Source organism: Nannospalax galili, unplaced genomic scaffold (assembly GCF_000622305.1).
Source record: "Nannospalax galili isolate Female #2095 unplaced genomic scaffold, S.galili_v1.0 scaffold638, whole genome shotgun sequence".
NCBI classification, from domain to species: domain Eukaryota; kingdom Metazoa; phylum Chordata; class Mammalia; order Rodentia; family Spalacidae; genus Nannospalax; species Nannospalax galili.
The window spans coordinates 662,178-673,217 of NW_008341884.1; the positions used below are offsets into that span (position 1 = coordinate 662,178).

Here is an 11,040-nt window from a genome sequence, read left to right on the forward strand (position 1 = left end):
GATGGGTCTGAGGGAAAAGGGGAGAATAAAATCACACCACACTCTGAGAAAGTAGTCACACGCGTGAGCTCACGGGGGACATTTTACATCCAAACAATAACCCATGTAAGGGAAGAGTGCTTGTGTCTGAGGTGTGCATGAGTGTTATTAGTGCAAATACATGGTCACCCATATTTCACATACTCCCTGTGGATGCATTGTATGACATCGTACCATAAAAAGTAGAACATGCACTTGAAGCAATAAATACCATGCAAGACGGCTTGTGGTTTAAAAAGTATTTTGGGTGAATGTTCTTAAAATGCCTGTAATTGTCCTGAAAATTGGACCTTTTGTTCAAGCTGGACTTAGGCAGACTGAGTTTGTTTGAGGCACAGGTGTAGCTGTGATCACATGCTTCATTGGTGTAGGGCAGGATTTGACTAGAGCAGGACAGCCAAAGAATGCAGGATCCTACAGACACCGCGTGTGGCCATGCCATATCACACTCAGCTCATGCAGCATGACTCCATGCACCCCACTGAGGTAGGCATGCAGCCAATATGAATCCCATAATACAAATAATTAAGCCCCCAAGGCACTAAACAACTCATGTCTGGTCACAGAACTCATGAGTTCTCTTTTGTAAAGATGTATTTATTTTTACTTTAGCTGTGTGAATGTTTTGCCCGTGCACCACGTGCATGCCTGGCACCCGTGGAGATCAGAAGAAGGCGTTGGATCTCCTGGAACTGGAGGTGTGGTTGGTTGTTAGCCACTATGTGGGTGCTGGGAATTGAACCTGAGTCCTCTGCAAGAACAGCCAGTGCTGTAAGTGCTGAGCATCTCCAGCCCCATGTCCCTTATTCTCTGTACTTTTGTGACTTCCCTCTCCTTCCTCCTGAAGCCCAGTCACTGCACTAACACGTCAGTGCACCCCCTTCCACCTGCTGGTGCTCGAGGTCTTGGGACCTTACTGTATTTACAAGAGACCGGTACAAGGACCTCAGTTTTGATCTGGGATATATACAGATTTTACAGATTTCCTGCCTCCTCCTCTGTTTAGCAGAAAATAACTGCCTTTCCCTAATATTATTCCGGTACAGTAATCTTATTGTTATCATTTATTATTCAGTGTGTAGAGGCATTATACAGCATGAAACCATTTCCTTTTAAGTGTCAGAATTGAGTTGCAGACCAAGGATTTTTTTTTTCTGACATCAGAGTCCTGCCTTATTCACCAGGAAAGGCCTTCTGAGTCTTAGACCTGTTAAGTGAACCCTAGGGTGGGAACTGTTCTGTCAAAGCCTCAGAAGAGAATTGGGTGCATTATAGGGGATGGGGCAGTGGTCGTTTGCCCTGGCTGTCTCATAGATGCACTGGAAAATGACATAGAAATCATTCATGGAGAATCAACGCTTGATGATGCAAAACCCAGCACAGACCCCACAGCAGTGCCTGTGGAATTCCTGCCCTGTGAGTACACTGTCACCTCTAAAGATCTCCTGCCCCTCAGATTTTGAGATGGAGAGAGAGCATGGCAGCCTGGAGGCCTCTTATGTGTTGGCTCATAGCAGCCGGCAGTGTGTGGGTGAAGTCTTGTCTGAGCAGTCATCTGGATTTGGGCACTTCCTGTGCCCGCAGCTGCCGCCAGCTCTGGACTCTCAGCTCCTTCCACATTCCACGGCTTTACTTATGAACCACAGGAATCCAACACCCAGGAGCCAGAATAAAACTTACTATGTAAGATGACTTTGAGAAGGGATTCAACAGAGGGATAAAACTGTAGGATTGCGCCTGTCTGTCTTGTAATACCAGTTTTATCTGTAGATATTCTGGCTGGGTTATTGGAGCTTATTCAGAAATGGACAGGTAGAATTTCATCTGGGCCTAGTGGTGCAGGCCTGTAATCCCAGAAAACCCCAAAGTCCATCTTCCCAGTGTGGCCACGTTGCTTAAATCTCCTTTTTGTGCTTTATCTATTGATTTGGCTCTTTTAGTGACTTATTGCAGATAGGGTAGCCGAACCTGGCTTGTTGGAGCACAGCATATGACTGACCCCCCAAGTCCAAAATCACCACCAAGTCCGATGACCTGAGTCATCCCTCAAACCTACATAGTAGAAGGGGAGAAACAACTCCTGCAAGCTGTCCTGTGACCTCCACATGCATGTAGGCACACACACACACACACACACACACACACACACACACACACAGAAATGTAACTTTAAAAAAGAAAGAAAGAAAATGCATCCTAGTGCTGAGCAGAGATGTTGGCTTGTGGCTTTGCAGGTTCTTTGTCCAGTGTAAGGTTTACATGGGCCCACATGCTCCATGTGGAGATCTCTGGTCGGCAGCCCAGAGGTTTGCATGGGCCCATGTGCTCCATGTGGAGATCTCTGGTTGGCAGCCCAGAGGTTTGCATGGGCCCATGTGCTCTGTGTGGAGATCTCTGGTCGGCAGCCAGAAGTTTGCATGGGCCCATGTGCTCTGTGTGGAGATCTCTGGTCGGCAGCCAGAAGTTTGCATGGGCCCATGTGCTCTGTGTGGAGATCTCTGGTCGGCAGCCCAGAGGTTTGCATGGGCCCATGTGCTCCATGTGGAGATCTCTGGTTGGCAGCCCAGAGGTTTGCATGGGCCCATGTGCTCTGTGTGGAGATCTCTGGTCGGCAGCCAGAAGTTTGCATGGGCCCATGTGCTCTGTGTGGAGATCTCTGGTTGGCAGCCCAGAGGATTGCATGGGCCCGTGTGCTCTGTGTGGAGATCTCTGGTCGGCAGCCCAGAAGTTTGCATGGGTCCATGTGCTCTGTGTGGAGATCTCTGGTCAGCAGCCCAGAGGCTCCTTAACTAGAGTAGCCAGAGCAAGCCGGACTCAACTTCCATCTCCAGGAGACCAGCAAGGTGGGCAGGTTCTCATCAGCTCTGTTCTGCACTTCATTGAGAGGCCTCGTCATGCCTGGCCATGCACCACGAAGTGTGTTTCTTTCCTGCTGCAGAGACCCACACTAAAACAGATGTTGAAAGAAGGAGGTTGAGGCTGGGGGCAGGTTGCTCTCTTTGGTATCTGTGTCAGGTTTGAAAGAATGTGATAGTCCTAAGAACTGCAAACCTCAACAGAGAGTATTTTCGATGGCTTAATGTTTCTTGAAGCCATGTGCCAATACAAGGAAAAAGAGAACAATTTATCATGTTACTTGATACAGAAATCTATGGATGGCAAGAAGCACTTCTTCATGGCAGAGCAGAGGCCAGCAGACCGTGTGGCCCATGAGTCAAGCTTGGCCTGAAACAGTTTTCACATATAAGTTGTTCTGGAGTAGATATGCCCATGCACTTGATGTGTACCTGCTTCTCTCTACAAAGAGAGCAAAGGACAGATGACAGTTGTCATGGCCTGTAGAGGTGAAGCGGCCTTAGCTTCATCCTCTGGAGGTCTGAATATTTACGCCCACTGTGACAAGTGACAAAACATAGATTAACAGAGAACAGACAACACTGTACCAGTGTGCACAGGCCCGCATGCAGTCTGAAATCCAGAGAAGGCAGATGCTCAAGGCTTCTCCTCTTGGGGGAGGAGCAGGTGGGGCATGTGGGTCATTCTAGAAGGGAGATGAGGGGCCCAGAGAACAGAGAATAGGCTGATGCAAGTGCTCTGGGTGTGCTGTGTGACTCTCAGTCTCTTCCTCTGTGATAAGAGTTTGATCTTTCTCAGTAAATGACATTTTCATACAGAACTTACAGACACTGGTATCTCTCTTTGGTGGATCCAGACTTTAAGTAGATAAGGGAACTTCTGAGAAAGAACATAGAACTGAGAAACAGGAAGGAGGGAGGCCGGGCTGGGGAAGGGCAGACAGACCCGGAGGATGCTGCTTCAGCTCCGCAGCTGAACGCACAGTACATTGGGGATAATGTTTTGTGAGCCCCAACACATGAAATGTCCAAACTATTTACACCTGGCCTTGGAGAGAGGGCATTGGTTTGTAAACATCTGTTTTAGCACTGTCTGCAGGTCTGACTCATTGCCAGCTTTGGAAAGGTGGGGGGTGAGTTGTTTAACTTGAGAGTGTCAGCTCCCTCACTTACAAAACATGATACAGAGGATAAAAGTTCAGGTTAGATAATATATGCAAAGTACCATCCTTGCCCTGCTGGTATTGTGAACAGGCTTACCTAAAGCACTCAGCACAGTACCCGGTTTGTGGTCTTAATCATTTTTGTCTGCCAACACTTTGGTGCGCTGCTTTGTGGCTGCTGTGATCCCATCTCATCTTCCTTCCACGCTGTTCTGTCAGGGGGCAGTTTGACTTCCTGCAACAAACGAGTAAGATCTCACGAATGCCATGCGATAAGGTGTGAGGAGCACCAGGGTCAGGATTCCTGTCAAAGCCCCTACAGCAGGGCAGCCTATGGGCGCAGCGCCGGATCTGAAATTCCTGGGTTAGACTGACCGCTTCTGTGTTAATAGATGTGTGACCTAATTCAGCACCCTTTAACCATCCTCTCTATCAAGCATCCACGGCACCCATAGCATTGTGAGAATGTACAGTGTTGACCATGCAAGAGTGATCCACAGTGATAAGCCTCAGCCCTCTGCTTTGGATAGAGCAGAGTGGGAAGAGAGCGAGGCTGGCCATACATCAGCCGGTTCTGCTTTGACCACCTATGTTAAGCTACCATTGTGGGTCTCTCCCTCCCCTCGAGGGCCGTTGGCCACTGATCCACGAGGACAAAGGGAGCAGAAACAACGAACGGGGTCAGGATGGCCAGTGAGCATGACGGAAAAGACTTTCCGGGGAGTCGGATTCAGTGATACAGCTCCGTTTATTCAGTGAGGGTCAGGGAAAATACAGTGTGGAGGCAGGAGCCAAGGCTTCAGCTGATAGGTGCTCACAGTACACTTTATTTACATGTGGCAATGGGCTCCTATCATCAGACTACTGGGCAATGCCTGATTATCATATAGAAAAAACCTGGGGGCAGTTTTATTGCAGGTAACTATGCCAAAGGTCATGTTCCAAATAAGGTCAGGCATCCATGCTTGGTGGCACTTTCCAGGTAAGTCAGGCAGAGAGCAGGAGGCCCCCCGCTGAGAAAGGGAGTCCTTCCATACAGCGCTGAGCCCCTTAGAGCTATCCGGACATGGAGGACTGTAGCCTTAGCAGCGGGGTCCCCCAACACACCATCCCACTGCTTGATTGATTTCTTCATGTAGCATGTCAGAACACACCTGCTATGTGTAATCTGCCCGCCCATCTCGGTTTCTTCCCGACCTCATGTATTCCAGGGGCATAAGGAGTACAGTCTTGTTTTATTTGCTGGAATGTTCTTTTTTAAGGTGTATTTTATTTTTTAAATTATGTGTATGTGTGAATATCTGGGTGTGGAGATGTCCACATGAGTGTGGGTGCCCATGGAGACTAGAAAGAGGCATTGAATTTCCCTGGAGCTGGAGTTACAGGTATTTGTGAACAACCTGATGGGAACCCAACTTGGGTCCTCTGCAAGAGCAGTGTGTGCTCTTAACCACTAAGCCATCTGGTTAAGCCTTACTGACTTCATGCCTGTAATGGTCTTAGATACACGGTGTTCATTAACTGTAGTAAATGGAGGAATGGAGCCCAGAGAACCTTCCAGCCCTAGAAGCGTCCTACATAGCTTGTGTAGGTGCCAGGACTAGAGGAGCAGGCAGCAGGGAACCTCACAGACCTGAGCAGCCACATTGGTCAGTCCCACAGAAACTAAAGATTTATAGAAAATCCCCACACCTTTAGGTAAGATATGGAAACTGTATGGTGAGAAGCTTTTTTTGGTTTGGGGGACGGGGTTGTTGTTCTGGAGACGCTGTTCTTGCATGTGTAAGGCACTCAGGGCCTGCGTCAACTGAATCCATTACTTAGGTGAGGTCTGGGGACACAGGCTTCAACTCAGTTGTTGACCTCCATGTGGGTGGGGTAGACACTGACCTTGGTAAACTGTGTATCTGAGTCTGTTCAGCCAACAGAAAGCATCTCTGTAAGTGCACTGACGGTGTGAGGGGCCTTGTGCCTTCAGAGATGTGATACTGACCTGCCAAGGTTGTACACTTACTCTCTGTCCTGCTCAGGACAGCTGGGCCAGAGACAGTAAAAGAATCGTGCATCCAGCTTGTCTGTGATGAGCATCAAGCTGTATGGCTCAGGACACAGCCTGGGACAGATTTAGAAAGTGGAGGACCTTGTCTGGCCATAGGTGGCACATCTCTGGCTCCTGTGGTGACCAGCATCCTTCTCACATGGCCTCCCTAAGCTGCTGTGAGGTGACTTGCTGTGGCTCAACCTCTGAATTCAGGCACACAGTGTCAACAGACATGAGGAAGCCTGTGTCAGCGAATCCCCCAGGACCCTCAAACATGTATGCCGGACTTCCGTGCGGGAGGTGCTGAAACCCGGGGCACTTGTGGCCTAGGCTACCAGCCTGTGACTCCATACCATTTCCAGATGGCTAGCACACAGGGATGGGCGGGTGTTCGAAAACCTGAATGGAAATGTGAGTTCCTGTGTTCCTCTGGCACAGGGCGGGCACTGTTTGATAGTCCAGTGGACAGGTGTGGAGAGCCCGCCCTTAGTGACCCTGCTCCTCTGCTGTGTTCCAGCATGGGCTACTGTATCCTCTTTGTGCATGGCCTGAGCAAGCTGTATGCTGGGCTGAGCCGCTGCGGGGCCACGTCTCTGATGGTGTCCATGGCGCTGCTGCTCCTGCTCTTCTCCTGGAAGACGGTGAAGCAAAATGAGATTTGGCTGTCGAGAGAGTCCTTATTCAGGTAAGGTTAGACAGGAGGAGCTGTTTCTAACCAGCTCTTTCAGTGAGTGCATATTTGTTAACGAATGAGGTAACGCGGGTCTGGTGGTATGTATGAATCTGGAAAATCCCCTGAATAAAGTTTGAAATGGAAGGTGGGATTTTATTTGGAGGTCTTCATTTTAGATTTAAAGTGATATATAAAATTGACCATGAACTCACTCTGAGTAGATTTATGAGAATAAGACTCGGCAGGGTTCTGGGTCTGTGGATTCAAGGGGAGACGTCCCTTGATGAGCTGGGCTGTAAAATCAGCCTCATTCCTTGGCCAGGTACATGGGGAAGGAGGGAAGAGACACTGAGTACCTCCCTTTGGAATATTCCAGAGTGGTAATCATGATCTGTGATGTCATGGCTGTATTGAACATTAATTTTATAAAAAGAAATAAAAGACTTTCATTTCCTCATGGACCGTGTGTGTGTGTGTGTGAGTGTGTGTGTATGTGTGTGTGTGTGTGTGTGTGTGTGTGTGTGTTGTATATATTTTTTTCTGATTATAAGCATGTTGCTGGGTTGGTATCGTAGATCAAGGGTAGAACACGTGTATATGTGTGTACATGTGCGTATATATGTGTATTGTGTGTCTATATATAAATGTCAACATTTCTATATAAAGTACACACTGGTTGTGCCCTGTTCCCTCCTGTCTGCAGGTGGGCTCTGCCATGACCCCGACAGCAGAGAGGACCACCCCTTGCCAGGCCCCAGCTGTGTCTCCACAGAAGGGCCTGGCACCTCCTTGCAGAGAATTTGTTTGTCCTCACTCAGGGTGTTGTTCATCTGTGCACACCTGAGCACAACCTTCATTGCAGCTCTGTGTAATCGGTCATATAATTCACAAATTTTGGAAGCTTGTTTGAAATGGAAATAGTAAATTTCAAAGGCAGTTTCATGAAACCAGGAGTAAAACAGAATGACAGTAGTATGTTCTTTGTTTTGTTTTCTTTTTAACATATCCATTGTAGATCTGGAGTTCAGACTCTGCCCCACAATGCCAAGGTTCATTACAACTACGCCAATTTCCTGAAGGATCAAGGTCGAAACAAGGAAGCCATCTACCACTACAGAACCGCCCTGAAGTAAGCATGGTGGGAGGCCATTAGTTTGTGCTGCTCATGTCTCCCACCCCCTCCTAGGGCTGGAGGTGGTCCTTCCTCCTGGCAGTGAGCATACCCCTTAGGGACCGTGCCCCTTAGGGAATATGCCCCTTAGGGAACGCGCCCCTTAGGGAATATGCTCCTTAGGGAACGTGCCCCTTAGGGAACGTGCTCTTGGAGGTTGGAAAGCTCTTGGGCTCTGAGTCTTTGGGCTCACGTCTAAGTGTGTTGCTAATGTGGTTGCCCAGTGTTGCTCTCCCTGTTTCTGTTCAAGAGTTGTCATTGCTTCACATTACACAGTGCCATGAAATGCAGTTCAATGCAAATGTGCAAACAGGAATTGCCTGTTAAAAATACACCGGTAAGTTTAGGCTACTAATTCTAACGAATTCTTAATGATATGTGTAAAGCAATCTCTAGGCCTCTCACACCCCTTTTTTATGTGTGTGTAGGGAATGCATATGTGTGCACCTGCATGTGGCCGTCAGAGTCAACCTCCAGTGTTGCTCCTTAGATACCATCCACTTTTCTTTGAGACAAGGTCTCACTGACCTAGAAATTGTCAATTAGACTAGACTGGCCATTGAAACCTGCCTCAGAAAAAAGAGGACATATTCCTTCTTGGGTCCATATACTTCCCAGAGTATACCCTGGCCTTAATAATTGACATCGTATGCTTCTGGATGCCGTTTTCAAAGGCAGGAAAAGGGCAGTCAGTCTGAGAGCTTTGGTGGGAGGAAGTGAACCAATACTTCTCCAGATTCCTTTTGGTGTGACAGACTATTTTCTGTCAAGCTGAAATAGGAAAGGGAGGGTGACTCGAAGCCACAGCTTGGGGCAAAGGTTTATATTAAGTGAAATTCTTTGGCAATTGATTCCACAAAATTATTGTAGCTGGCTGGGTATTTCCGCTTCTTTCAAAACTGTGAAACAATTAAACATTTGCTTCTGGAAGAAATATACCACCCTGGGGAATGTGGGATCACTTAAGGCTTTGAGTGTACCATAATTAGAGAATTATTTAATGTTCTCAGACCAAGTCCAAACTACTTCTGATTTAAAATATCATTGTTTGTGTGTGGACTCCTCTGTGATGGACTTTCAGCCAATGTGAATGTTTTCATTTCTATTTTTAAGTAAATTGTCACTCTTTGTGTTGGAAAGAAAAAGAAAACCCCAAACCATTCATCATTTTGACAATTATTTATCCTCCCCGGTGACTGGAAGACGTGCCTACTTTGCAGGGCTGTTTCTTGGTGGAAGTTGCTGAGGCCATAGGCACTGGCCCCTCCCAGTGGTTTCTCTGCTTTCTGACGCTTTCCTATTTATCTCAGCAAAGCCGAGAATGACTGGGCTAAAGGTGATAGTCTGCATCAGTTCAGCAGTCCTTCCTCACTGTGGAGATGACTATGCAGGGATCAGATTACCCAGATCACACCATTAGTCTTTTTGGTTGGTTTTGAGTACTAAAAATAGCACTCTGTTAAGTTGGTAATTGTATGAACAAGAAGATTCTATTTTTTACTTTATTTATTGTGGGGGAGGGTTGAGGCAGGGTCTCCCTATAGCCTCAGCTTGCCTGGAACTTACTACATAGACCATGCTGGCCTCTAGCTCACAGAGATCTTTACCTGCCTCTGTGCTCTGAATGCTGGGATTAAAGATGTGAGCCACTGTGTCTGGCATAACTTTATTTTTTAAAATAACACAGAAGCTCTACTGACTTTTCCCTTGGCATACTTCACTTATTAAATTGTTCTAGTACAATAAAATTCTCTTCCCTTAAAAATACAGCAGCTGGGGCTGGAGAGATGGCTCAGCAGTTAAGCGCACTGACTACTTTTACAGAGGACCCAGGTTTGATTCCCAGCACCCACATGGCAGCTAACAACCATCTGTAACTCCATTTTTAGGGGATCTGACATCCTCTTCTGATCTTTGTGGGTATTTCACGACACAGGCGCACTTACATACATGCAGGCATAGCATTCATACACATAAAATAAAAATTAATACAGCGGCGCATGCCTTTAATCGCAGCACTGGGGAGGCAGAGGCAGGCGGATCTCTGTGAGTTCAAGGCCAGCCTTGTCTACATAGTGAGTTCCAGGACAACTGGGGCTACAGGGAGACCCTGTCTCAAAAAGACACACACACACACACACACACAAAAATACAGCAGCTAAGATTTTATCTTCAATTTAAAACTCAAGTCATCAAAGAAATCAATAAATAAAAGGTCAGAATCTATATTAGTTACTTTCTTTTTTAACATTTTTATTGAGTCTTTGAGAATTTCATACAATTTATTTTGATCATATTCAGACCCCTCCCCCATCTCCACCCCACCTTATCGCCCAACTTCATGTTTTCTAGTATTGGATTTTTTTTTTGTCTTTTTGAGACAGGGTTGCCCTGTAGCCCCAGCTGTCCTGAAGCTCATTATGTACACCAGGCTGGCCTTGAACTCACAGAGATCCACCTGCCTCTGCCTCTCGAGTGCTGGGATTAAAGGCGTGCATCACCATGCCCAGCTGTATTATTAGTTTTTAAAGACATATTAAGTCTAATTTGTGTTCCCCAAATGCTCTTGGGTGTGGGACCACCCCCTGGAGCCTGGTCAACCTACTTGTCATCAACCCTTAAAGAAGCTGCCTCTCCCTCTCCCAGCAGCTATAAGTTGCCAGTAGCTCTTCAGCTGGGGCCGGCTTCTTGCCCACCTCCCCTTCCATGCTGGGTTTTGTCTGGCTTGGCCTTGCGCAGGTCCTGTGTGTGCTGTCACCAGTGTTATGGGTTCATATGTGCGCTGCCCTGTGTGTCCAGACACCATGCTCTTTATTTTGTCCTCTACCTGTCATATGAACTCACAGTAATGGTGACCGCATGCACAAGTCCATGCAAGCTCAAACCAGGCAAAATCCCAGCACAGACATGGGGAAGTGTGTAAGAAACCCCAACCCTGCCTGTGGAACTGTTAGCAACCAATGGCTGCTGGGAAGGGCAGAGACAGTCTCTTTCAAAGATGTGACTCTTGGGAGGGTAACCAGGCTCCAGGGGATGGACCCACACTGAAGGACATTTGGAGATAAAAATTAGACTCTGTTGGCATATATATATATATA

At 47.3% G+C, this 11,040-nt stretch overlaps 1 protein-coding gene across 2 annotated transcripts in view; it reads left to right on the plus strand.

The window, feature by feature from the left end:
* The window catches only part of Tmtc1 (transmembrane O-mannosyltransferase targeting cadherins 1), a 220,634-nt gene that overhangs the window by 142,640 nt on the left and 66,954 nt on the right, over positions 1-11,040 (plus strand). For both annotated transcript variants that reach the window (XM_017799233.2, XM_017799234.2), the window contains 2 exons: positions 6,616-6,783; positions 7,787-7,900. In XM_017799233.2, the coding sequence (XP_017654722.1) occupies positions 6,616-6,783; positions 7,787-7,900 (282 nt within the window). The remainder of the gene's footprint in view (positions 1-6,615; positions 6,784-7,786; positions 7,901-11,040) is intronic.